This window comes from Ovis canadensis, chromosome 24, assembly GCF_042477335.2.
Source record: "Ovis canadensis isolate MfBH-ARS-UI-01 breed Bighorn chromosome 24, ARS-UI_OviCan_v2, whole genome shotgun sequence".
Taxonomy (NCBI): domain Eukaryota; kingdom Metazoa; phylum Chordata; class Mammalia; order Artiodactyla; family Bovidae; genus Ovis; species Ovis canadensis.
The window spans coordinates 16,527,067-16,554,558 of NC_091268.1; the positions used below are offsets into that span (position 1 = coordinate 16,527,067).

The 27,492-nt window shown below is 53.1% G+C and overlaps 1 protein-coding gene across 2 annotated transcripts in view; it reads left to right on the top strand.

The window, feature by feature from the left end:
* The window catches only part of CRAMP1 (cramped chromatin regulator homolog 1), a 44,758-nt gene that overhangs the window by 11,711 nt on the left and 5,555 nt on the right, over positions 1-27,492 (top strand). For both annotated transcript variants that reach the window (XM_069570482.1, XM_069570483.1), the window contains 16 exons: positions 41-234; positions 2,057-2,210; positions 3,667-3,750; positions 5,187-5,235; positions 15,997-16,082; positions 16,555-16,678; positions 17,694-17,775; positions 18,234-19,367; positions 20,469-20,646; positions 22,458-22,639; positions 22,733-22,807; positions 24,278-24,359; positions 25,298-25,402; positions 25,514-25,692; positions 26,171-26,233; positions 26,726-26,957. In XM_069570482.1, coding sequence (XP_069426583.1) covers positions 41-234; positions 2,057-2,210; positions 3,667-3,750; positions 5,187-5,235; positions 15,997-16,082; positions 16,555-16,678; positions 17,694-17,775; positions 18,234-19,367; positions 20,469-20,646; positions 22,458-22,639; positions 22,733-22,807; positions 24,278-24,359; positions 25,298-25,402; positions 25,514-25,692; positions 26,171-26,233; positions 26,726-26,957 — 3,003 coding nt within the window. The remainder of the gene's footprint in view (positions 1-40; positions 235-2,056; positions 2,211-3,666; positions 3,751-5,186; positions 5,236-15,996; positions 16,083-16,554; positions 16,679-17,693; positions 17,776-18,233; positions 19,368-20,468; positions 20,647-22,457; positions 22,640-22,732; positions 22,808-24,277; positions 24,360-25,297; positions 25,403-25,513; positions 25,693-26,170; positions 26,234-26,725; positions 26,958-27,492) is intronic.

Genomic DNA, 27,492 nt, shown 5'->3' on the forward strand with positions numbered 1-27,492 from the left:
TGGTAACAGATCACTCACTGTAAGGTTCTTTCTCTCCAAGGAGCTGATGGTGGCGGATCATCGGCTGCAAATGGGCCTGGGGTTGCCCCTGCTGCCCCTGCAGGGGGCTCTCGCTCCTCCTCCAGGAACCTGGGGTCTTCGGGTGGGGAGAAGGAGGAAGGCAAGAAGGTTCGGCGGCAGTGGGAGTCCTGGAGCACAGAGGACAAAAACACCTTCTTTGAGGGGCTGTATGAGGTAAGCTTCCTGGAGCCTGCAGGGCCAGTGGGGCTCCCCCGTCATACCCCACTTGGTGGCCCTAGGCCTTGCCCTCTGACCTTGGCCCTTCAGCTCCTTGGTGTGACCTTCAAAGCTGTTTCTAGTGAGGTGGCTGTTAGGAAGTGTCTTTGCTTCTCTCTTCTAAGATGCTCTCCAGTGGCCCAGGGTGGTGCCCGTCCCTCTGGGCCTTCCCCTTACAGCTGGTGGCAGTTTTGTGGGAGAGGAAGTACCTGAGCTAGATGCTGGAGGAGGCACTTCATGTGCAACTCTGTCTTGTCCTGGCTCACCTGCCGTTGTTTCTTTTAACACAGAGAATGAGTATTCATTCTTTAGGATTTTTACTTTTTGATCTTAAATTTTGAAATTATTTCAGAGTTGGAAAAACCACAAAAAGAATCCAGGGAATGTTCACATTCCCTTTTCCTGCTTCCCTGATACCCTCATGACTGCAGGGTGACCACATAGTGAGGAGGATCAACCTGATATCATCAGTGTTTCCTCTGGGGTCCTCCCCCGGGTGTCACTGACCCACATTGTAGTTGGCTCCTCCCAGTTGGGACAGGTCCCTCAGTCTCCCCTTTTTACCCTGGTCTCTTGTGAAGCGTTGGGCTCACCTGACATTTCCTTGTGGCTGAGCTTAAGCTTTGTGTTGAGAGTGCCGCAGGAGTGCTGTGCATCCTTGGTGTGTCTTTGTGGGAGCCTGTGCTGTGCTCTTGGGCCTGCTGTGTGAACCTTGGTCTCTGCACTCAGGTTGCATATCTCAGGGTCTCCACTGCCACGTCTTCCTCTTTTTTTTTTAACTTTGAAACTATGAATACCCCGTTTCGCATCATTTTCCTTCTTCTAACTTAAGCAACCAGTGCTGCTGCTTACTGGAACAACTGTTACTGTGGTGTGTGCCCAGTGACAACCTTCTGGCTCCCTTATTCTATGTACATTTATTAACTGGGAACCCCACGCCAGGAGCTCTCCCTTCTCCATTTATGTTGGCTCCTGTGTCCTTCTGACATGTCTCCGTTCAGCCTTGAGCACTTCCTTTCTCTCTGGCACCACAGGATGCTCTAGACATTCCTGGTGGTTTTCTTGCCCCAGACTTGGCAATGCCGGTTTTCCCAAGGAACTCTGTTCCTTTTGGAAAGTGGGATTTAGAAGCCAAGCCTTGGGCACCCATGGTGCTCATTGCTGCCGGCATGCCGTTACCTCCAGGTCCCTTCCCATGCTCTTGCTTGCTGTGTGTTGATGAGAGTTTCAGTCATGGGCAGTACCTGGACAGCATTGACACTGTGTTCTCTGGAGTGTAAATTCTGTCCTAAAAAACCTAAGCTGTACTTGGCTTCTGCGTGGAGTTGCTGAAGGAAGGTCCGCAGCTGTATTCAGAGCGCATTCTGTGTGGTCCTATTTAATACCTTTTGTATGAGTGAATTGCTGAGACTGTTTCTGAATAGTTGATGTGTTGTTTTAAGATACCAGATACACAGCACCCTGAGCTCCTCCATCCTGTCATATCTGCTGATTATTGTTATGGGGGTGTCTCATTTCATGGGCTCTAAAGAACTCTAGAGGTTAAGCTCTTTGTCCAAGTGATGAGCTTTACGTGTCTCCTGCTCCGGGCTCCTTGCCTCTTGCTACCCACCTGTTAAGGTCGTTCTGTTGCTGCTTTGTCCATTGTTCTGATGGAAACCTGAGGTTGTGGCGAAGCCGGGCTGCAGGTCATGCCCGGTAAGATCTGTGAAGCGTCTGCCTTGTCCAGAGGCTGCCTCGTCGTGACTGCCGTGTGCGTGCCGCGGGCTCTGTCTTGCAGCACGGGAAGGACTTTGAGGCCATCCAGAACAACATCGCGCTGAAGTACCGGAAGAAGGGCCGGCCGGCCGGCATGGTGAAGAACAAGGAGCAGGTGCGGCACTTCTACTATCGCACGTGGCACAAGATCACCAAGTACATCGACTTCGACAACGGTGAGCGCCGCCTGCCCGCCTCTCCCTGGCCCCGTGCCCACCCAGCGCATGGCCCGGCGTGTTCTCGGCTCAGCACGCCTGCTGGCAGGAGGCCTTGTAGCTGGCGGTTGGGCTGAACTGGGAGGACGCCTGTGGCGTCTGGGTGCCTGGCTCACTTGCTGGGAGGGAGGGTACCATGGTTCTGGATCCTACCTCTTCATTCCCCGCCCTTCTCCCCAGGGGGCCCTGGTGGGTTAGGAGTGGGCCGGGCCTGGCGTGGAAGGCTGGGGGTGGGGGGCTGGCCATCCAGCGCTTTCCCATGCCCTCGTCGCCTATGTTTGAGTCTGGTTTGTGTGGTACTGTCTTGAAGTCACATGTCTAGGTCATGCCAGGTGCAGTCCTGACTGCTGCTCAGAGCACCCCTTCCGTTAGCGTCTCTGTCCCCGGGGAGGCATTGCCGCCTCCTTGGTCCACACGCTGGGAGAGCCGTGGCCGTGTCACTTCTGCCCCTTCTCCTGGCTCAGTCCCCCCTGCGACCGCCCGGTTCCGGCACTCCCCGTCAGCAGCAGTGCTGATGCAGGATGACCGTGGTGGCCGTGCTCACACCCCTCCTGTGAACTCTGCCTGTGCCTCGCAGGTGGTCTTTGGCCGGGCAGCAAGTTCTCGCCTCCCCAATGACCCCTCCGGCTTCCCCGCTGCTTCTCCCTGTGGTCAGGGTCCCAGGGCCGGGGCTTCCTCCAGCCTGGAAAGGCCCAGGGGTGGTCCGAACTGTCCTTGTGTAAGAAGTCTGGCTTTGGAGGGTTACTGTCTACTGAAACTGCTTCACCCTGCTTCCTCGCTCACGTGGACGGGCCGTGGAGGACTGTGTGCTGCTGCTGCTGCTGCATTTGCGTGTTTATAGAGAGCCCTGGCTGGGTCTGGCTTGCAAGCCATGGTTTGCTGTCCTCTGCCCTGGAGAAGTCCTTTCTCGATGCCATGGCCAGCAGCAGGGCTCTCGGGACTGTGGACCAAGCTCCAGACGGTCGCAGTTGTGGTGGTCACTGCACTTCCCGTGCCAGTGTCCCCGTCTTTCCTTTGAATCTTTGTGGATGTCTCCTATCCGCCTGTCAGTCTTGCTGGTTCTGTTCTGAGCTTCTCAGATCTGTCTGTGCTGCCCGGCCCCCACCACTCTCCACCCTCGTCGGGGCTCAGCCAGGTCTGTGCACAGAGAGGTGGTCCCACACTCCCACGCCTGGTGGAAGCCCACCATGTTGGGCATTCCATTTTCTTTCTAGGGACATTGCTCTGCCTGTTAGGGTCCCCTCTTCCCTCTTTTTCTTTTGAAAAGTGCAAAAAAAGCACCATATTTCTATGTACTCTGCCCTGTGGTCCAGGGAGCAGGGGTCAAAGCCAAGAAGCACCCCCAGTGCCCTGGCGTGACCTCGAGCCCTGCACGTCCATGCTCGCCTTCTGAAGCTGCGCCTTCCCTCGTTTTCAGTGTTTTCCCGCGGGCTCAAGAAGTCGTCCCAGGAGCTGTATGGCCTCATCTGCTACGGGGAGCTGCGCAAGAAGATCGGGGGCTGTGAGTACCTTCCCCAGGGCCGCCTCCTGGTGGGGCTGCAGCTTTAGTCCTGGGGCTCTTTGTTTTCTTCCCAGCTTTCAGCCTGAAAACATTTTAATGTACAGAACGTTTTAACATGTAGAAGTATTGAAGGAGGATGTATTGACCTCACACACTGTCGTTTAGATTTTACTGGCCTGAACCTTGGCCATATCTGTGTTACTCCTCCTGCCCCCAGCCCCTCCACACGCTGGCTTTCTTCTTGCTCAGCCATGGGACTGTAAGTTGCAGACACCCAGGCACACTGTGAACCCCTCAGCCTCTGGCCCCTGAGAACGAGGATGTTCCCCTGCACGCCCAGCATGTGTAAGATGTTTCCAGTGGGCACCACAGCCTCACTGGCCTTCTGCCCAACTCAGGTCTCCCAGGACATCCACCACGCCAGAAGGTGCACGCCTATCCACAACATGCCCATTCACAGCTGCTGTGTCTCCTGGGTCTGGATTTAGAACCGCCCCACTTCCTGGTCTTTCCCAACTCTGGTGCTCTGCGGGGTCTGGGACCCTCCCTTTGCCTTGGTCTGAGCGTCTCCTCGTAACTAGATTCCTTTTAGCTGTACAGGTGTTCTGGCCTTCCCGTGTGACTGTACACGTGAGGCTGCAGCCTGTCAACATGGCTTGGGAAGGCACAGCCCTGCAGGGCCACCTTGTGAGATGAGGATGAGCTGCCACCGAGTGCGTCACAGTGGGCAGGCTGGTGGGGCGGGCATTCCCTTGGTGACCTGTGCTCCCTGAAACAGGCAGGACTTCCAGGAGCCTCTGAAGGGAGGGCCAGGCGTCCCAGCTCCCTGCCCCTCGTCCTGCAGGCCGAGGACTCCTAAACAGACCCCGACTCCTGCTCTGAGTTCTCTGCTGAGCCCCTGAATCCCTGTCCTGCCCAGAAGCACTTCTGGTCCTGGAGTGCTGGCCCAGTGCTGGGGCTCTGTCTTTGGTCTTCCCATCCGTGTCACCCAGCTGGACCCCTCCCCACAGAAGGCTTCCCCCAGCCTTGTCCTTTTGTCGACTTTCTGTCGCCTGGGTTGTGGGGGGGCGGTGGTGCGCGCCCACTCTAGTAAACACACAGGGCCTCGGCCCATGCTTTGGCAGAGCTGTTGGAGGCAAGCACACAAGTAGCCCAGGAACCCAGCAGGACAAGCGTAGTGGGGCATGATGGTCCCCAGGAAAGGGTGGTGTCTCCTGAGGTAGTTGTGGGTGAGTGGTTGGTGGCGAGGGGACAGTGCTCTTAGTGCAGGTGACATGTGGGTTCCGGGGGGCTGTAGCTGACATGGATGTTACTCTGGGAGGCCCTGATGCTCCATTAAGTGGTTTGGATTGTGCGCTGAAGATAATCACATGGAATCTTGCTGGGCTCTGCTCCTGGCACCTTGATGCTCACGTGTGTTTGTTTTTGCACCGAAGGCATGGACGACAAGAATGCCACGAAGCTGAACGAGCTCATTCAGGCTGGGTGAGTAGATGGCGTGGGTGGCAGGCTGGCTCCCATGAGTTTGCACTTTTTTCTCAAATATAGACCTTGAAATACATGCAGTTTTCTCCCCTTTTCTCAGTGAGAACCATTAAAACTTGAACTCGTCAGAGTTAACCCTTATCTCCTTGCAGCTAAGCATCTGCCCGTTAGGAGGTGGCCAGCCCAGGGGAGTGGATTGACCTGTGCCAGCTTCTCCCCGACCTGGGGTCCATCCCTGTTCTTTGCAGGTCTCCACTCGGCCCTCACTGTCAAGGTCTCACTCTTCTCCTCAGTCTCGTGCTTTGTGGCGTGGGAGCTCCTCTTGCCTCTGGAAGGCCGTCTGTCCTGTGCGTTTTTCTGGCAGCCATGTTGGCACCCCAGCTGCTCTCCTTCCTTGGCCTGATGTTGGATGGCCAGTGGGCCCCTGTCCCTCAGGCTGAGGGCCTGCCAGGCGGGCTGACCACGTGCTTTTGTGCTTTGGCTCTGGCCCAGCATCTGTGCTCACAGAGGCTGGCGGTGGGTTCCTAGGCTCTGTGTCTGAACTGCCACCCGTCTGAGCAGGCCTGAGAGTGACCAGGTTGTTTGCACCACCGTGTATAAAAGAGCAGAGACTCGTCCTGGTGGCCAGGAGGAGCAGGTGGCTTGGCCAGCTGGCATCACTGGGCACACCAAGCTTCCCAGAGGTGTGGGGTATGGTTGGAGGCCAGCGGCCCCGGCCCCAGTGTTGTTCAGTACCCCCACCCGCCTGTGCACCGTCAGTGTCAGGCCTGCCTGCCTGCCTTCCTGCCCTCAGGCCTGCCTTGTGCCTGTCGGGTGGGAGCTATGTCGGCTCCAGGACCTAAAGGTTCGAGTGGTGGTGTGTGCGGAGCCTTCCCTGGAGCGTCATCCCTGTGGCTGTGTGGATCCATGGTCCGTTCATCCTTCCCCCACTCCCTGGTGAAGGGCACAGGCAGTTTATGGAGAGTGAAGGACTGGCCATTGAGTCCAACATTTGTCGTAGATTCCCAGGAAAGGAGTGGTGGGTGTGTGTGCAGACCTTACAGGGGACTGCCAGCTTGCCTTCCAGGGAGGCTTCCGGGCGCCCCCACATGCCCCACGCTGGGCGTGCTCAGACTGTCTGATCTTCTGAGCCACTTTGCTGGTGAAGGGGTGTCTCACTGTGGTTTTTCACTTCATTTCCCTGAGGGCTGGTATTGAACACCTTCTGAAGACTCACTGGTCGTCTCTTGTGGGGTGCCACTTCAGGTCTTGTGCCCACTGAGTTTTGAATGTCTTTCATTTGTTCCAGACAAGCCTTGTGTCAGGCAAGTGACTTACAGACGTTTCCTCCCAGTCTGTGGTTCATCTTAGTGGCTTTATCAGTGACCTTCACAGGGTAACCACTTTCAGCTGTGGTGTAGTCCAGTTTGTTGTTTTGTTGTTTTTTTTCGTATTTGGATCATGCTTTTAGTATGTCAGAGAAGTCTTTGCTGAACTCAAGTTCACAAGATTTTTTCCAGTGTTTTTTTCTTAAAGTTTTATGGTTTGATATATAAATCCACTCTGAATTGACTTTGGCGCACACCATGTCGTTTGTGCTGAGGTCCAATTTGTGGCCTGTGGGTGTGTCCAGTGGGACTGGCCCCACTTGCTTCCCCTATTCGCTGCTTTTTCACCCTCGTCTAAGGTCTGTTGACTATACTGTTGGGTCTGTTTCCAGACTTTAAATTCTGCTCCATTGATGTATTGTGTGTTCTTTTGACAACAGACATCAGTTTTGAAGAACAAAGCAAAAATCCTGTAAAAGTGAGAGAGTTGGGGGGAGTTAGGAAGGTGCCTGTGGAAAAACTAGTCCTTGACGTCAGAACATTGAGTATTTATCTCACTTCCCATCCCTGCCTTTCATGTAGACTGTTTCTGAATAACTATCTCCCTTCATTATAAAATTGTAGAATTAGATTAAGGAGCAAATGAATTGAGAAAAGCTCTAAAATTAAATCTCGTTACTTTGGTCGCAGACCCAGCAGCATAGAATTTGGCACATGTTTATTAGACTTATCAAGTTAACTTTGCAGAGAAGTAAATGAAAAATATAAGAGAGGAAAGCTCAACTCCTATGCACACAGAGGAGTTACTCTGTTGCCTGTTCTGTTGAAGTCACTGGTGGAGGACTCAGAGGGGTCTCTCCATCGCTCTGTGTGAGCAGGACCGGGCCTGATTCTCCTGCACATGCTCCTCCCCAGTCTGGGTAGGGCCAGGCCTCCCTGTGCTGGCTCCAGCCTCCAGCCACTCCTAGAACTTTGATTTGTGAGAAGAGGAAAGGGATCGTCACCTCAGAATGGTCTCTAGTCATAAAGCAGGCCCTGTTCAATTTCTCTTAAAAAAAAAGGAAGTCCCAGAACAGCAGTTTAACGTAAAATGTGGTTATCACGAATACAGGCACCACCTGACATGGCTCCCCAGCTCTTTAAATCTTGCTGCTGCTGTTGTGTTTGTCTGGGATGGAGGGGCAGGAATGTCCGCTTGTTGCAGAACCCTTTGTTGGGGGGAGCTGTGTAAGAATTGACCCGTTTTTCTTGGTTCCCACTCCAGCATCATCAGAACATGCTGGGAGTGCTCTGCTGTGTGTGTTTCCCCACAGTTGAGGGGTTCAGTCTCAAGCACTTGGTCTCAGTGGAGACCATGTTCCCTGCAGGCTCTCATCCTCTCTGAACCTCCCCTTCTGACACAACGGTGAGGGGAGCTGGCTCCTGGGGTCTGCCTGCCCAGATAACTGTTTCTCCTAAATTCACAGGCTCAGAGAAATTTAAGTAAAAGGAAAAACCAGAGGAACTATTCCCGGTTAAAAGAGCAAGAGTATAGAGAAGGGGCATCCAGTGGTGACAGGTTCTGATCAGACCAAGGACCAGAGAGGGAATGTGATCTCCCCTGAGTCATGGAGGGACTGATAGAGCTGAATAACAACCCATGCCTGTAACTGGACACAGGGGTCTTTCAGCTACACTCTTAACAAACAGACCCTAAGATCTTTGCACATTATCTTATGGGAAAGACTGCCTAGAGTCAGAAAGAGCTGAAAAGCTCTCCTGGGTAACTATTAGTTAATGAAGCCAGTGTTGGATGGATTGGCTCCAAAGATGACAGGCGCTGAAACAGAACCTGAGGAGGGAAAAGGAAAGTGGAACCTCACCTTCAGCATCCACTGCCAGAAAGCCCCTCTATTTTTGACCTCTTCTATAAGCAGAAAGCCCTAAGTAGAGGCCTGTATGAATATTATGTTAAAGAAGGCTGTGAAGATAAAACCTGATCACAGAATGGAAAAGGCCGGGGTATGAGAACCTCTGCTTCCTGTGGTGCATTCAAACATGAGACACCAGTTCTGGTTGAGCCATATTTGCTGGGTCCCCAAAGCAAGCTGGCAGTGGACTGGGTCATTGAGTACATGGGCTGTGGCTGCTGGAGCGCCTCTGTCTGAGGCCCTCAGGCCCTGACCCCACTCCACCGTGGACTCCGGGCTGCTCAGGTTTCTACTTGTTCCACCACCCTTCTCCTGGGACAGCTCCTCCTGCCAAGTGGTGCCCATGTGGGAAGCTTTTGTGTTCATCAGTTGTGACTTGTAAGAATAAGACGTTTAAATCCTTAAAAAAAAAAAAAATGAGAGAAATCTCCTGAGAGAACAAATAATGAAATACACCTTTCTAGTCTACCCCATGCTCAAAAAGGAGGTAATAAAAATGCTGAAGGAATTAAGAAAGGCTTTCATTAGAAATGCAGATCACTGGCATAAGGATCTAGAGAATATAAAGAGGAGCCAGTCAAAATTAGGTAATTACCAAGACGAAAACTGAGCTAAAGACAGTAAACAGTTAATTAAATAATTCAGAAGAACGAATAATTGATCTGGAAGGTAGAATAACAGAAATCACCCAATCAGAACAGACAAATGAAAAAAACAAAAGCAACATACAGGATCAGTGGAATAATATGAAATGTGCCAATCTATGTGTAAAAGGAAACCCAAGAGGAGAAGAAAGAGAAAAGGGAATCAAAAATACATTTGAAAGTTTTCCAAACCTAAAGTGGGAAACCGTTTCCAAGGGACCAGAAGCACAGAGGGTCCCAAACAACAAGAACCCAAACAGACCTACTCCAGGGCACATCATGACAAAAGATAAAGAGAGGATTCTAAAGGCAGCAAGAGAAAAACAAAGAGTCAGTTACGAAGAAACCCCCACAAGGCTATCAGCTGATTTCTCTATAGAAATGGTCCAGGCTAGAACGGAGTGGCAAAATAAATTCAGAGTCCTGATAGGGAAAAACCTTCCATCTAGGATACTCAACCCAGCAAGATGATCATTTGGAGCTGAAGGAGAGCGACCTTCACAGACAAGCAAATGCTATAGGAATTTAGTGTTTGCGATACTAAACCTATCCTAAAAGGAATAGTAAGAGGTCCTTTCTAAATAAAAAGAGAAGCAGGAGTCTATAAGAAAGGGAAATATCACAATAAGAAAGAGAAATCTATTAAAAGGACTAAAGATCACTTTAGAAAAGCTAGTATATAGATATAAAAAAATAAATTCTGTGAAAGCGATTATAACTACAATGAACAGCAAAGGATAAACATGAAGATGTAAGATAAGACCTCAAAATCACAAAATGTGGGGGAGGGGAATAAGGAAGTATAGATCTTTTGAAATGTATTTGAATTTATATGACTGCCAGTGTAAAGCTGGTAGATACATTTCTGGGTTCACATATTTGAGAACCAAGGTAATCACAAATCAAAAACAAGGAGTAGATTCACCAAAACCAAACAGAAAGGAACTTGAGAATGAGACCAAAAAAACCCATCAGGCCACAAAAGGGAAAATGAAAAGTGCAAAGCAACACCAAAAAGAAATATAAAATTAGCTGGAAAACAAGATTTAAATGGCAATAAATACATACTTATCAGTAGTTGCTTTAAATGTCAGTGGACTAAATGCTCCGATCAAAAGATACAAAGTGTCAGAACTTACCATAGGCTACCTATAAGAGATCCACTTTAGAGGGAAAGACACAGAGATTGAAAGTGAGTGGATGGAAAAAGGTATTTCATATGAGAAATGACGAGAAAATGGAGATCACAGTACTCCTATCAGACAGAATAAGTGTTAAAAGCAATAGGGGGTTCTTGGTAGTCCGCTGGTTAAGACTTGGTGCTTTCACTGCCATGGCCCTGGTTCAATCCCTGGTTCAGGAATTAAGATCCCACATGCTGCAACTACTGAGCCCATGTTCTCTGGAACTCGTGCTCTGCAATAAGGGAAGTCTGTGCATTGCAGCATGAAGCCCTTGCACTGCAGCTGGAGAAAGCTCACATGCGGCAATGCATACCCAGCACAGCCAAAAACAAAAAAGTGAAAAACCAAGTACTGACAGACACAAAGGGAGAATTGATGGAATGCAATAATAGTAGGCGACATTAACACCGCACTGACATTGTAGACATATGTTCTAGAGAGAAAATCAGTGAGGCAACAGAGATCCTAAATGACACAATAGAACAGTTAGACTTAATTGATAGCTACAGGACACTACATCCAAAAAACCCAGAATATACATTCTTTATAAGTATCCGTGGAATATTCTCTAGGATAGACCACATAGTAGGACATAGAACAAATCTCAACACGTTTAAGAGAACAAATTATTGCAAGCATCTTTTCTGATCACAACTGCATGAAATTAGAAATCAACCACAGAAAGGGAAATGAGGAAAAAATGATTACACACAGAGTAAACAGTGCTACTAAAAATCATCAATAGGTCGGAGATGAAATCAAAGAGAAACTCCTAAAGACAAAAGGCAGTGAAAACAACCATATGAAGTCCGTGGGTATAGCAGAAGCAGTCCTGAAAAGTTCATAGTCATACAGGCCCTTGTCAAAAAAAAAAACCAAGAAAAACCCAAATAAACCTAACCTACCACCTAAAAGAATTAGAGAAAGAAGAACAAACAAAACGCGAAGTCAGCAGAATAGAAATTAAACAATAGGAAAAAAGTCAATAAAACCAAGAGTTGGGATTTTAAAAGGACAAAAATATTGATAAATCTCTAGCCAGGCTCACCAAGAAGAATAAAGAGGTGACCCAAATGAGGTAAGAAGAGAGAAGAAACGGCAACTGACACCTCAGAAATATTAAAAAAAATCATTAGAAAATATCATGTCAGTTGCTGTCGGGTCCGACTCTTTGCAACCCCATAGATTGACTGCAGTACACGAGGCCTCCCTGTCCATCACCAACTCGTGTAGTTTGTACTCAAACTCATGTCCATTGAGTTGGTGATGCCATCCAACAATCTTATCCTCTTGTCCCCTTCTCCTCCTGCCTTCAATCTTTCCCAGCATCAGGGTCTTTTCAGATGAGTCAGTTCTTCGCAGCAGGTGGCCAAAGTATTGGAGTTTCAGCGTCACCGTCAGTCCTTCCAATGAATATTCAGGACTGTTTTCCTTTGGGATGGACTGGTTGGATCTCCTTGCAGTCCAAGGGACTCTCAAGAGTCTTCTCCAACACCACAGTTCAAAAGCATCAATTCTTCAGCACTCAGCTTTCTTTATGGTCCAACTCTCACATCCATGCATGACCACTGGAAAAACCAAAACTTTGACTAGAAGGACCTTTGTTGGCAAAGTAATGTCTCTGCTTTTTAATATGCTGTCTAGGTTGGTCATAACTTTTCTTCCACGGAGCAAGCATCTTTTAATTTCATGGCCGTACTCGCCATCTGCAGTGATTTTGGAGCCCAAAAAAACAGTCTGCCACTGTTTCCACTATTTCCCCATCTATTCACCATGAAGTGATGGGACCAGATGCCATGATCTTTGTTTTCTGAATGTTGAGCTTTAAGCCAACTTTTTCACTCTCCTCTTTAACTTTCATCAAGAGGCTCTTTAGTTCTTCACTTTCTGCCGTAAGGGTGGTGTCATCTGCATATCTGAGGTTATTGATATTTCTCTTGGCAGTCTTAATTCCAGTTTGTGCTTCATCCAGCCCAGTGTTTCTCATGATGTATTCTGCATATAAGTTAAATAAACATATGAAAAGTTACATACCAGCAAAATGAACAACCTAGCTGTAACAGCCCATCAAAAGTGAATCAGAAAGAAACGTAATTTGAATAGACCAGTCACTGGAAGTGAAACAGAATCCGTAATTTTAAAACTCCCTTCATATGTACAAAATAGATAACTAGTGAGAAACTACTGTATGGCGTAGGGAAGTCAGTGCATTGTGGTGACTTAAATAGGAAGGAAATCTTAAAGAGAGGGTGTGTGTGTGTGTGTGTGTGTGTGTGTATATATATATATGTATATATATATGTGTGTATATATATGTGTGTGTATATATATATATATATATATATATATATATATATATATATATATAGGCTTCCCTGGTGGCTCAGCAGTAAAGAATCTGTCTGGAATGCAGGACACCTGGGTTCAGTCCCTGGGTTGGGAAGATCACCTGAATTAGGGGGGAATGGCAACCCACTCCAGTACTCTTGCCTAGAGAATTGCATGGACAGAGGAGCCTGGCAGGCTGCAGTCTGTTGGGTCGCGTAGAGTCGGACACAACTGAAGAGACTAATCTGCAACAGCAGCATTTGTGTATATAGATACTATAACTGATTCACTTGCTGTACAGCAGAAACTTCCAATTAAAAAAAAAAAAGCTCCGTGCAGACAGATGGCTTCACTGGAGAATTCTGCCAAACATACCAAGAACTTATATTAATCCTTCTCATACTCTTCCAGAAGGCTGAGGGGAGGAAACACTTCCAAAGTCAATCTGTGAATGTACCATCAGCCTGATACAAATCCAGGCCAATACCAAAAAATGATGACCGGCCATATCTTTGATGAATTCAGATGGAAAACTCTCAGCACAATATTAGCAAACCAAATCCAACAACATACAGAAAAGATCATATGCTACAATCAAGTTGGATTTGTCCCAGAGTCCCTAGGGTGGTTCAACACATGAGTCAGTCAGCGTGATTAACCACATCAGCAGAAGAAAAGACCATGCGGTCATCTCAAAGAGATGGAGAAAAAGCATTTGACTCTCACCAAAGTAGGTATGGAGGAAACATTTCAACATAATAAAAACCAATCTTGACAGACCTATAGCCAACATAATGCTGAACAATGAGAAGCTGAAAGCCTTCCTGTTAACTTCTGGAAGAAGGCAAGGATCCCACTGTCATCATCTATTGGAACTCATAGCCAAAACAGTCAGGAAAAAGAAAGAGAAGACATCCAGACTGGAAGGGAAGAGGTGAAGTTGTCATCATAGTGCAGATGACGACTCTGTATAGAAAACCCTAAAGACTCCACGCAAAAGCCACCCAAACTTATAAAGTGAATTCAGTAACATAGTAGGACATGAGGTTAATACACAGAAATCCGTGGCATTTCTTTACACTGAAATACCAGAAAGAGAGTAAAAATAGCTTCTCAGCCTTTGGTTAAGGTCAAGGGTAGAAAGAGTAAATCGTGCTGAAAATCGCGTGAAAAAAAATTAAAATTTTAGGAATAAATCTGACCTGCTACTGCTGCTAAGTCACTTCAGTCGTGTCCAACTCTGCGACCCCAGAGGGATTCTCTAGGCAAAAACACTGGAGTAGGTTGCCATTTCCTTCTCCAAAACTTGACCAGGGAGGTGAAAAATTTCTATGTTGAAAACTATGAAACCCTGATAAAGGAAGTCGAAGATGATTCAAGGAAACGGAAAGATATCCCATGCCTTTGGAGTGGAGGAATTAACATAGTTGACATGGCCATACTGGACAAAGCAATCTGTAGGTTTAACGTGATTCCCTATGAAATTACCCATGATGTTTTTCACCAAATGAGAACAAGTAATCCTAAAATTTGTATGAAACCAAAAAGACCCAGAATTGCCAAAGCAATTCTGAGGGAAAAGAGCAAAGCTAGAGGCATAACCCTCCCAGACTTCAGACAATGCTACAAAGCTACAGTAATCAAAACTGTGTGATCTTCGTGGAAAGACAGACCTTTGGATCAGTGGGAGAGAATGGAGAGCCCAGAAATAAACCCACACACCACGGTCCATTCACCTTTGAGAAAGGAGGCAAGAGCACACAATGGCGAGAAGACAGTCTCTTCAGCAGGTGGTATTGGGACAGCTGGACAGGCAGTCACATGTAAACCAATGAAGTTAAAGCACACCTTCACACCATATACAAAACCAAACTCAAAATGGCTTGAAAATGTAAATACAAGACACAGCACTATCAAGCTCCTAGCAGAGAATATAGGCGAAACATTACCAACAGTGTTCAGTCACTCAGTTGTGTCCAACTTTTCAGCCCCGTGGCCTGCAGCACGCCAGGCGTCCCTGTCCTTCACCGTCTCCCGGAGTTTGCCCAAACTCATGTCCATTGGTGGAATCTAAAAAATAATACAAATGGACTTATTTACGAAACAGAAACAGATTCATAGATGTAGAAAACAAACTTATGGTTACCAGAGGGTAGGGGGGTGGAGGGATAAAAGTTAAAAGAGTCGGGGGGTTAGCAGATACACAGTACCACGTGTAAAACAAATACGGAGTTACTGTGTAGCAGAGGGAACTGTGTTCAGTATCTTGTAACAGTGGCATCTTGTGAGAACCAGAAAAGAATATGTACATGTATAACCTAATCTCTTTACTATGCTGCTGAAACTAACACAGTATTGTAGTTCAATTTTTAAAATAGGTAAAAAAAATCAAAGCAGTCATAAAAACAATAGATATCAGCCTTGAACCTTTTGTAAAACATAAACTTGCGTTTGTTCACCAACTATTGGGTGGCTGGCCAATGTGTTTTCTTAGGGGCTTGCTCCATGGAGTCTTGTGGTGGTTTTATTTGGAAGTTCTAGCCAAGACGCGTCATTTGTGATTTCTGTTTTCAAGTGGAGCAAGAACATAAAGGCAGCAGGGGCCTTCCTGATCACCCCCAATCTTTCATAATTGTCTGGCCTACCTTGTTTGGCTGCAGTCTTGAAGACAATCTACCTTTATTGAGTATTGCCAAAGTGTACCAAATGTGTTTTCAGAGAGAGCTATTTTTTGTGGCTTTTATTTTTCTTTAATTAGTTACTAGTAGTATTTCTTTATGTAATTTGAACATTGTATAAATTGCTGCCACAGCAGTGTTCAGAGAGAGAGTCACCCACAGCTGTGACGTGTAGGGCAGGCCCCACTGAATCTGGGCCCGCTGCAGGTCAGTGCGGGACCACAAGCATGTAGCACCCCCACCTGCTGGCTTCCAGGGCCCCAGCCTCCACTTGACCCCCAGTGTGGTTTGCAGAGGCCTGAGTGACGTTCCTGATGGGCAGAGGTGGGGTGGGTTGAGAGGCCACATAGAGGGGGGTGAGCCCATCTGCTCTGGGGTGGGGGCGGGGCAGGTCCCCCTCGCCGGGAGCAGGCTGTTGGGTGGACAGTGGCGGGTACTCGTGGCCAGGCAGGAGGGCAGGGCGCGTCCTGAGCGGTGGGCACCCCCTTTGTGGCGTGCTCGCTGCTCAGGGAGGTCCAGAGCCAGCCTTGTCGTCTGTCGTGTGACGTCCATCTGCCTGCAACCCTGGGAGCTTCTGCAGGGGCCCTTTCATGGGGCTGAGCAGAACCCCTGGAGGCCAGGCTGTGTGCTCGGCCGGGGCCCTCCATCACTGCACAGGGTGGGAGTGACTCTACTCTGAGGCCTCAGCGCTCCTTCAACCCCTCTCCCAGGGCCACCACAGTCCGGTACAAAGGGAGGAACCTGCGGATCAAAGCACCCATGTGCCGCGCCCTGAAGAAACTCTGTGACCCCGATGGTACGTCAGACACAGCTCTGCTGGGGCGGGCCAGGCCGGGCGTTGAGGGCCCGTTCCCGTCAGGGAGGCTTGCTGGACAACTGCATTTAGTGATTTCCAGCCTGAGCTGAAAACGTCCCATGGCGTCCCGTGGCGGCCGAGCCTGGGTGATTGCTCCTGGACCGCGACTCCAGGCGCAGTGATGTGTCTACTCAGGCTTCTAGTCTAGCTCTGAAGCCCCAACTGTCCTGAGATGGTGCATTGGAGGTGTCAGGGCGAGTCTCCTGTGGCCAGGACAGGGCCTGGCACAGCGGGCATGCGGTGGCTGTGGCAGATGTAGGGCCGCTCCTTGTCCTACCCTCTCCAGCGTTCCCCAGGGCTGCTTGCCCCTCCTCCTCTCTGGGCACCTTAGCGGTCCGACCAAGAGCTTCACCTTATCATCGAGGTCCGTCTGTACCCGGATAGACGGCTCTAAAGCCCCTTCCTATCGCAGGCCTGAGTGACGAAGAAGACCAGAAGCCAGTGCGCCTGCCCCTGAGAGTCCCTGTGGAGCTGCAGCCACGGAACAACCACGCCTGGGCCCGCGTGCAGAGCCTTGCCCAGAATCCGCGGCTCAGGTGAGGCGCTCGACGTTTGGAGGGGAGCGAGCTGCAAGGGACAGGGCTAGAGGGGCCCCTGGGAGAGCAGCAGACACCCCGGTGCCCCGGCTCCACCTGAGGGTAGTGTGAGGGCTGCCTCGGCACGGGGTCCTCGGACTCCGGAGCTGCGTTTGTGTCACTGGCTGGACACAGGCTGTTTGCAGGCTGACAGCAGGTGTGAATGCATCACGTGGTCACAGGCCGACAGCTTCAGGGTCTTCCCTCCTCTTTCCCTGAGACCCTGCTCCCTTTTTTCTCCTGCTGTGTCCCTGATGTGTGTCTGGCTATGCACCAGGCACCCAAGAATGGGTCATGCTCCAGTTCTCGTTATTTTGTAGATTAACTTCGGGCTCTTTTAAGGGCCCCGTTCAGGGCATTGGGCACCTTCACAGTGTGGTATAGCCGTGACCTCTGGTTGCAGAAATTTTCATCCCCCAAGAGGAAACCCCATGCCCACCTAACACTCACTCCCCATCCGCCTGCCCCTTCCCCAGGCCCCACCAGCCTCCCAACGCTGGTCCTTGTAGATTCACCAGTGCTGGACGTTTGACGTCAGCAGAAACTGTACGTGGGTCCTTTCTGTCTGACCTCTCTCAGTGAGCATTGTGGTCTCAGGGTTCATCTGTGTCGTAGCCTGGGTCAGGACTTCATTCCTCCCATACATATTCTTATTTTCTTGGGTTTCATTAAGGCTGGACCCAGTCTGACTCCTGGAGGAGCTGGTAGGAGAGCAGGGCCGTTGTGCCAGGCCCTGTCCTGGTTGAGGCCTCGTCCCGTAAAGGGGCACTTGGGTTCTCCTACGTTTTCTTGCAGTTTCACGTGGGCCTCCAGTTTTCTGTTTAAAGGGCTGTTGTTAGGAAAGGAGCCAGGGGCTCTGCAGGGACACTGTGGCTCGGGCCTTGAGATCCTGGCAGCGTCTTAACACCACAGCCTCCAGGACTCCCAGAAGGGCCCGCACGTCCCAGCCCCCGCCTCTGTCTGTCATTCTGTGCAGGATGATCGTGGAGCTACATCGGAAGGTCTCCAGCCTCATTGAGTTTCTGAAGCAGAAGTGGGCGCTTCACGAAGTGCGAATCGTATCTTTTTCTTACTGAAGCAGCCCTGGGACCCCACAGCACCTGCTGCCTGAGACTGGGGGCGTCTCCATCTCAGTCCTGGCTTTGCAGCAGAGCCCTGGGGTGTAGCATTTGGGCCATGGGGTGGTGTGGAACAAAACTAAAACCCACAGCCCTTCATCCTCTGGGCTTGAGGTCTGAGCCCCCTTTGTGGCTTCCTCACAGTGTAAGGACTCTTGTCATAACAGCCCTCCATGCCTGAATGGCTGCTGTGTGGCCCATGGGCTGTGGCCAAGGCACCCCTGCCAGCAGGCTGAGGGAAATGACTGAGTTCAGCTCTCCGTCTCCATGTCCTTCACGGTCCCCAGCCCAGAGGGCAGGTGATGGGTGTGGGGCCCCTACAGAAGGAAGTGCCCCTCCTGTCTCCCCGAGGCCCAGTGGCCTGGGGGTGCGAGCTGGATCCTTAACGGTGGGCTCAGCGGAAGACGCTGGAGGAGCGGCAGTTGCAGGACTCGTTCTCGGAGCCGCCGCAGGAGAAGGTGGCGCTGCACTTGTTCCCGGGAGAGAACTGCACTCTGACGCCGCTGCCCGGCGTGGCCCGCGTGGTGCACTCCAAGGCCTTCTGCACGGTACACTGGCAGGAGGGCGGCCGGTGCAAGCAGAGCGCCAAGGACACCCACACGCTGCCCCCGGCCCAGATCCTGGGCATCCAGAGCGGGCAGGGCACAGCCAGGGGTCAGCTGAAGTGCCCGAGGGCCGTTTCCGAGGCCAAGGCCGGAGGGCGGCCCCCTCCCTCCACCGACGCCTCACAGAGCTCCGGGGAGAGTTCCCCAGAAAGTGCCCCTGGGGAGGGGGCTGCCGCAAGTTTCAGCAGCCCAGACGCCTCCGACAGGCTCCCTCCAGGGCTGCAGGATGCTGGGGGACAGCTTGAGAAGACCCCAGCGGCCACCGCTGCAGAGGGCGGGGACGGCCCCGCCCGAGAGCCCGGGGCACCAGCTTGTTCCTGCGGCCAGCTCCCAGATCTGGAGGACGAGCTGTCCCTGCTGGACCCCTTCCCCCGCTACATGAAGTCCTGCCAGGACCTCATCATTCCTGAGCAGGGCCTCCACGTGGACCCGCGGCCTGCAGCCTGGCCGTCCCCAGAGGCCCGCAGCGTGGAGGGGGCTGACCTCGCCCGGACCAGGGCCCTGTCCCCTGTCCGCGGCCCGCCCGGCCCGGAGCCTCAGTCCAGCCCTGGGTTCCAGCCAGACATCTGCACTAAAGACTTGGTGGACACGCCTGCGGAGGAGCCTCAGGAGAAGGCGAGCCCCTCGGACCCTCTGCCTCAGGGCCAGCCCGCGGCCAAGCCTCCGAAGGATGTCCCGGCCAGCCGGCTGGCCCAGCAGCTGCGTGAGGAGGGCTGGAGCCTGCAGACGGCTGAGGGCCTCACGCTGGCTGAGGTCTACCTCATGATGGGCAAGCCCGGCAAGCTGCAGCTCGAGTATGACTGGCTGGCCGTGCTGGGCCCAGGCGCCCCAGGCCCCCGCTCCGGCCCCCCGCCTGCCGCCTCCCACAAGCAGCGCCTCCTCAGCTGCCTGCTGAAGCTCATCTCCACCGAGGTCAACCCCCGGCTGGTAAGTGGGGTGCTCCAGAGAGGAGGGACTGGCCTTGGGGCAGGTGGTCGGGCCCAGGGGCTCCCAGAGGAGCTGGTCCGAGGCTGGCCTCTGGTTCCCTGGAGTGGGGTGAGGTGCACGCCGGGCCCTGGTGCCCTGTGGTACAGGCCTTTGTCCTGTCCTGCGGGGCTCACGCAGGCTGCGCTGTGCCTGGCTGTGGGGAGGCTGCTGTGCCTAAGCGTGTGGACCATGGGGAGGAGCCTCAGACGGGCGCTGGGGCAGTGTGGCCCGGAGCTGGGAACAGGGCAGGTTTCGGTGTGCTTGGGAAAGGCCTTCCTGGGGGAACGGTGGGGGCACAGCCGGGGTGCAGGGAGCAGAGCTTGGTACGGGCTGGGCTGGGTGGAGTGTGGCCCGGGGACCTGGTAGGCAGCTGCCCGGGAGGTGGCTGGTTGGAGTGGTCTGGGGTTCCTCGCCAGGCTCCTGCTTGAGGGGCAGTGGCTGCGATGGCCCTGGAAAAGGGTGCCCTGCTGGGTGCGCCTTGGTGAGGGCAGTGAGCAGAGCCCCCACATGGGCTGGAAGAGTCAGCTCTCCTGGCAGGAGAGCAGTGGTGCTGGGGGCCGGGGCAGTGAGGTCACAGGCGTGGTGTGTGGAAGGGGTGCCTGTGTGGTAGGGGCCCAGGCACTTGATGGCAGCCAGGCCGGCGGGAGCTGTGGCCTCAGGCAGGCCCACGAAAGCCCTGAGGTGGGGGCTTTGACTCCGCAGAGGGCTCTTTGGCCGTGCTTGTGTTTAGCTTTAGAAATTACTCTTGTGTTTCCTTTCTCTGATTCACAGAAGAGGCTTTAAGAAGGTGAGTCCCTGTGGCTTGCTGCTCGGTGTCCCCTCCTGTCACTGCGGGGTACAGCCTGTCTGCCACCATGGCAGAGAAGGCAGAGGGCTCCCAGAGGGCAGCAGCTGTTTCCCTGGGGGCCTGGGGCGCTGACCATGTGTCGTGGCATGTGACCTCTGACCCTCTGTTGTCCCTCCACACTCAAGTGTATTTCTGTGTCTCCATCCCCGGCACTTGCTCCAAAAGCATCGTCCATGTGCCGAGTTGGCCAATGTCTCGGCCCGTTTCTGTCCCAGGCTCCAGAGACGAACACTGGCTCCACAGCCTCTGTGAGGCCCGCCCAGGAGGAGCAGTCAATGACGCCGCCAGGAAAAGTAGTGACCGTCAGCTCCCGCAGTCCGCGCTGCCCCCGAAACCAGGCTGCCCTCCGCCACAGCAAGGCCTTCTCGCCCAGCTCCGTACCTTGCTCCTCAGGTGAGGCTCGGATGGCCACATGCGGCGCTGGGCCTGCAGGGGCCTGGGGCTCCACTATGTTGGCCACAGGCTGGTGGATGGCGTGTGGGTAGAGAAATCACCACCACCTCACGGGGAGGGGAGAGCAGGGCCCAGTGCAAAAGCCCTGGGGTACTGTGTGGGTGCTGGCAGGAGATGTGGGGGACCCTGGCCAGTCTGTTCACCTTGGGGGATCTGTCTTCTGAGGTCACCAGGAGCCTCTGTGTCGTGCTGAACTGGTGGCTTAGAGCCTGAGGAGGGTTGGTTCTTTCTGGGTCTTAGAAAGGCTGCTTTTGTTTTCCTCTGAAATAATAGAATAGTGAGGCCTTCAGTTAAGGGATTCCCCACCAGCTGAACACAAATCTTGGAAAGCAAGACTGGCTTACCTGCTGGTCCACAGTTGTGTCTGGGAAGTAATTGTTCAGGGTCTTTTATTCGGTCATGTGGCACATAAAACCGCAGGAGAGACAAAACCCGTTTCCCTAAGGCATCAATTTGCTTACTGTTTTTTTTAGAAAAAAAAATACATCATCGTGACTGGCGTTGCTCACTCTGCATGCATTCTAAAGAGCGACTCTGGTGGAGGGTCAGGCCCCCTTCTCCTGCCATCCGTGTTTTCTCTTTCCCTCCTGGTGTTGGTCTTTCTCTGGCTGTGGCCCCCTCTGGGGCAGCCGCAGACTCTGAGCCCATTGTCCTCAGAGCAGAGGCACAGTCATCAGTTAAACCAGGGTGGTGCCAGCAGGTAGGCTGTATGGTCTTCTCCACCTTCTCTCTGGGCTTTAGTTTTATGATTCTGTGAACTCTTATTTATCCACATTTTTCCTTGATTGAGGATGCTTCTGGCCCAAGGCACCTGCAGTTCTAGAATCCTGACAGGCATTGGGAAGATACGATCTCTGGACTGTGTGTGTCAATTCAGCCTCACAGATTTGCAAATAACGAACAAAGAAAGGGAACCCGTCTCTTCCATGAAATAAGCTGCAGCAGCGGCTGTGATGAAAACAGTGAGCAGAGTCCCCCAAATGTTGTTCAGTTGCTCAGCCATGGCCGACTTTTGCGACCCCATGGACTGTAGCCCGCCGGGCTCTGTCCATGGCATTCTCTAGGCAAGAATACTGGAGTGGTTGACCATCTCCTTCAGGGGATCATCTGACTCAGAAATCGAAACCTCATCTCGAGTCTCCTGCATGGGCAGGTGATTCTTTTTTTTTTTAGGTAGATTCTTTACTGCCATGCCATGTGGGAAGCCCGGAGTCCCCAAATAGTAGTTCATAAATATTTTGTTCTTTTACCTTTGGGTCTTTTTTCTGTATAATCAGACTAAGACCAAGAGGATCAGTGGACCGTGGTCCACAGCTTGCTGGTTGTAAATAAAGTTGTAAATAAAGTTTTATTTTATTTACACTGCCACTGGCTCACAGGTTGTCTGTGGCTGCTTTTGTGCTGAGTTCAGCAGAGACCGTGTGCTCAAGGCTGACTTCTTGTCTGGCTGTGTCCGGAGAGCATTTGCTGACCTCTGATCTAGACTGGATGACTCGGAAGGTGCATCTGCCCTTCCACTGAGGTCAGCAGTGGTCAAGGAAAGCTCTGATGTGCTTACTTGGTGAGGACCAGAATTTCAGGGAGAGGAGGAGAAAAGCAGCTTCTTAGAGGACGGACGTACGGGAGATTCCTTTCTCGGACCGCAGATAGGGTCGGCAAGAGTTCCTTTCTGATTTTCTTCCCGGTGGACGTGCTTCTGCACTGGTGGTGGTGCTCGGGGAGCACTGCCGTCATCCCTTCTTCATCTCTAGGTCTGAGAAACCCTCCGAGGCCCCTCTTGGTGGCCAGTCCTGCCAGCACGGGCAGCAGCGACTCAGATGGTGGCCTTTTTGCTGTCCCAACAACGTTGCCGCCCAACAGCCGGCATGGAAAGCTCTTCTTTCCCAACAAGGAGACAGAGCTGACATTCCGGCAGCACCTGAGCTCCATCAGCGTAAGTGGGCTCCCCTTCCCCCACCCCACCCCTGGCTGCCAGGCCGCCCAGGTGCGGACAGGGCGCACTCAGCCCAGCACTGTCTCCCCACAGATGCAGTCGGACTTCTTCCTGCCAAAGCCCAGGAAGCTGCGGAACCGGCACCTGCGGAAGCCGTTGGTGGTCCAGGTCAGCACCCCGCCCACCTGCGCGCCTCCTTGAGGCCTGGCCCGTCCCGCTGGCCAGGCTGCTCAGAACAGGCTGGTGTCTTCCTGGGTCTCAGGTTTACAATGTGAAGTGGGGAGGTCCTTGCCCTTTCCTCTTCCTTATTAATAATTAGGATAGATAGAGTAGTCACAGTGATCATAACTGTACCTAAAATAAAGGCAGTCTCAGCACAGCATGAAACTGCTTAGAAGAAAAGACAGAAAGTTCTAGGGATTTGGGTTCCAAGAATGTCTGAGATTGGACTATATTTGAGGCTCTCAGAACATCTATTTATAAACACGTCAGTGGAAGCAGTTGGCAAGGTTTATGGGTCGGCCAGAGGCCAGACCTCTCCTGGGCTCGTCGTCATGAAACTGGGAGCACCCATGGAGACCCACAGGGGAGAGCCGGGTGTGAGAGCCACAGGAGGAAGGGGGCGTTTTTATGTGGAGGTGACAGATGAGGGAGATGACGGTGAGAGAACTGTAGGCTTGGAAATGGGTGAATGTTTGTGGATTCATGCATAGTTCTCCTTTTACTAGATGCAGAAATCTGTCCCTGTTTTGGAATTCATTTATTTAGGAATGAGGGATTGCATCACAGACCTCAGAAAGGAAGATGTATTCCAAGTGCCCCATGTTTTTTGTGCGCCCTGATATAACATTGGGGCATTTAATTATTAGTGTATTTGGTTAAATACATAGACCCTCCACCCTGGACGAGCGAGCACACTTCCTGGCTTGGAGGACGCACTGCAGCCCAGCGTCACAGCCAGGACACCCTTGCCACCTGCCTGTGGCTATTTTGTATTGTTCGTCAACAGTTTTATTGATACTAAGGAAGCCTGCCCGTTTAAAGCTTACAGTTCAGGGTTTTAGTATGTTTGTGGGGTTATGCAGCCCCCTGCTGCATCATCCCAGAACCTTCTCATGCCCCAAACAGAACCCCGACCTGTTACCTGCACCGCTCCCTCCCAACCCTGGAGCCACTTCCTGTCTCTTGGGAGATGCCAGTTCTGAGCATTTCACGTAACTGGAATCTCAATTCATTTGTGGTTCCTTCACTTACCGGTCTTTGTAGGTCTCGCTAGCACACGGCCCTGGCCCTTCAGCTCCCTGCTGTGCATGGCTGCTTTCACAGCGGCCGGGTGGACGCAAGTAGCCGCAACAGACACCACGGGGCCAGAGCCGCAGGCTGTCCTGTCTGGCCCTTTCAAAGAGGCTCAAGGCTAGCCAGGGATCCAGGGCCTCTCACCTCATGGACAGTCAGCACACCGGCTCAAGGCGCCGGGCAGAGCCCAGGGAGGTCCCCGTGTGCACCCAGAGCTGTCGCGCCTCCAGCCTCCCTGGCTGACACACTCTGTCAGCGTGTCACATCGACAGCTGGCAGCGTCAGCGATGAGCCTGCTTCGCGTAGCCGGTGGTGGTCACTCTGCCTGTTTTCCCTCCACAGAGAACGCTGCTTCCGAGGCCATCCGAAAACCAGTCCCACAACGTCTGCTCCTTCTCCATCCTGTCGAATTCCTCCGTGACCGGTGGGCACCGTGGCTCCTCAGGAAGCTTTCCTTTCCTCGCAGCCCCGCCTTGGGGAATCACAGGCGTCTGTCCCCATGGCTCTCTGCGTTACCTTCCAGGCTTTCCTGGGTCCATTCTGTCAACGCACTCAGGGGGTGCAGCTGCAGTGGGCAGTGGGCCCAGGCAGTGGTGTGGGCAGGCAGGTGTTTACTGCTGACCAGTGGTTTGCAGGCAGTTTCCTCCCCAGGTGGGCTCGCATGGCCTTGGACGGGGTGCTGTGCTCAGTTCACTTTAGAGAAGGGTCTCTTGTCCACCCTGTCCATGATGTCCTCAGGCGTTTAGTCAGGTACGTGAGTCCGTAGGGGCATGACTTACACTCCGTACTCCCTCAAGCTCAGAGGGGCCTCTGCTCTTTGAAGTGAATCTTATGCAGAGAGATTCCTTCAGTGAAGCACGTATTCCATGCTTTATCCTTTCGGTCTTCATTTCCCAAGACCCAGACAGCAGTCAATGGCTTTTTCTCACACCTGCTTTTCAATGGCAGAATGCCTGCCAGGAAGGATCCAGGTGGAAGAGACAGAATTTTGGCCCTAGGTCTGAGGCTCTGACCATCTCGGAGGAGCCTGTGACTCAGCTCAGGGAACAGCCGCCCTTAAAGGGCTATTCCTGGGGGCGACAGCCAGGACCACAGCCATTCAGCAGCCCCCCGGAGGTGCAGCGATGCTGCTGTCATAGGCAACAGTGCTTTCTGCCCACTGGGGTCCTCTGTGACCGCTGACTTCCTCAGGATAGCAAGTGTTAGGACATTCAGTGGTTTCCAGCTCGGCTCAGCATTGTGGTTGGGACCGTGGCCGTGCAGGAGCCTGGTTGGGAAGGGGAGTGTGTGCAGCACTGCTGCGTGCCCAGCAGCTGTTGGCTTGTGCGGCTGATGTGTCTGCCTCCGCTCACATCCTCACAGGGAGAGGCTCCTTCCGGCCCGTCCAGTCCTCCCTGGCCAAAGCAGCTGTGTCCCGGCCGATCGTGCCCAAGGTCCTCCCCCCACAGGCCACGGGCCCTCTGGCCAGTAAGTCTGCGATTCTGCCTGACATGTACACGAGGCCTGCATGTGGGGGTCCCCTCCATGCGGGCATTGGGTGTCACGAGAGCAGAGCCTTGCATGTTGCTCCTTCTCCAGGTGCTATCGACCTAGCAGCTAAAAGTGCTGGCATCATCCCTGGGAGCCCCCTGCCAGTCCTGGACACAGACGGCTTGTCCGGCATCACCCCACTATCTTCAGATGAGGTGACAGTGGCTGTCACGGGGCCAGACTCCACCGGCCCCCACCAGAATGGAGACCCCCTCCCTGCTGTAGGGGTGAGTGTGTGTAGAGGGCTTCACCCAGCAGCCACCAGCTCCAGGGGTGGCACGTTAGGGTCCAGTCCCTGAGAGTCACAGCCACAGGCTGGTGGTGTAGGACTCCAGCTCTGCTCTGGAGGGAGGAGGTCACTGAACAGGGAGGCCAGGGCCTGAGTGAGGCCACATGGCGCAGTGGGCGAGCCGTGGGTGGAGGCAGAGTGGCTGACGAGCCCAGGACTCTCGGCCACTCGGGTGCTGCCTTGGCCCCTTGCTCTGCGGGCGGCCCCTTAGGACTGAAGCCCGCCCTGCCTGGGTACCACGAGCTCGACCTCTTGCTGTGGCGAGTTGGCTGTGCACTCTCATACGGTCTTCAGTGTGGGGCGGTGCGGGGGGCGCGCTCTGAGAGCAGCAGGCTTTCTTGCCCTCGGGAGTGGTTCTCATCCCTCATCTGTGCAGCTGGCCCGCACTCACCGGCGTCTTTCTTGTGTTGCTGTAGGCCACAAGCGACCCATTCATCAGCGTCCCCTCGAGGCAGGAGCCAGTGGCTGATGGTTTCCAGGTAGAGTGTACTGCTGACTGCTGAGCAAAGTAGCTGCCCCACATCCCGGGGAGCGCTACGTCCCACCTCACGGTCCTGCTCGTGGGCCTGGACTTGCCCCCCGTGATGCCTGGTGCCCGTGCCTCGCTGCACCTGCCTCGATCATGCACACATGGCTCCTGGCTCGGGCTGCCAACTTCCCTCTGCAAGCTGGCTGATCGAGGCGGTCCTTCAGGGACTTGAGTGTTCTGGGCTAGGGAGAAGAGTTCTCGGCTGGGGGTGGAAGCAGATCCAGGCCACGCTGGCCTGGCCCCTCAGCGCTGTGCTCCTCCAGGGTTTCTGGGGGTGGTGATTGCCTAGGGCTGTTTCCTGGTGGGAGAGTATGTAGCGGCTGGGGTCTCTGCCTCTCTCGCTGTCCTCATCCTCAGTCACTGCTCTGCGGGGCCCTGTTGTCTTTCATTCCTAGATAAGGCTTCCTGTTCCGTCATGTCTCAATAGTGCCTGTCTCCACAGAACCCACCCGTTCTCTCCTTGTCTGAGCTGTCCAAGGCCCCTGTCCACAATGGGCTCTCCACACCGCTGCCCCCATCAGAGGCCTCCAGCACCCGGCTCTCCCCGCCTAACGTCTCTGCCCTGCTGGACATCTCACTGCCCGGCCCACCTGAGGACGTGCTCTCACAGGGAGAGCCCGCCACACACATCAGTGACTCCATCATCGAGATTGCCATCAGCTCTGGCCAGTATGGTGAGCCACAGGCGCTGCTGCCAGCCTCCCAGACTCGGTTCCCTCGGAGAACTGACTGTCGCCTCTGGGCACCTCGTTGTCCAGCCCAGCTCTTCTTCTGGTCATTGAGCCTCTGCATCTTTGAGGCACCGCCAGCCTTGATGGGGACGGCACTGGCAGACAAGACCCTTGTGGGCGGGACCTGAGCCATGGTGGTCTGGAGTAACTGCCTGGGCTTTGGGATACAGAGGGGCTGATGTGGCGTCTCTGGCCTGGGGATCAGGCAGGCCATCTCCTCACCGGCTCTGAACTGGGGTGATGCCTGTTGGCTGGCAGATTCTAGGAGGGGTTGGGCTGGTACCTATGGGCTTTGGCTCCCCAGATCCTGGAGACAGTGCCATAGAAGGCCGTGTGGTTGGCACCTGGTGGTGGAGGCCAGCTGTGGATTCAGAGCTGAGTCAGCGGCTGGCAGCATGTCGTCATGGGCCAGTGACCAGCCCCTCTGAGCGTGTTCCCCTCCCCAGGGTGTCGGGGACACCAGACAGCTTGCAGGGCT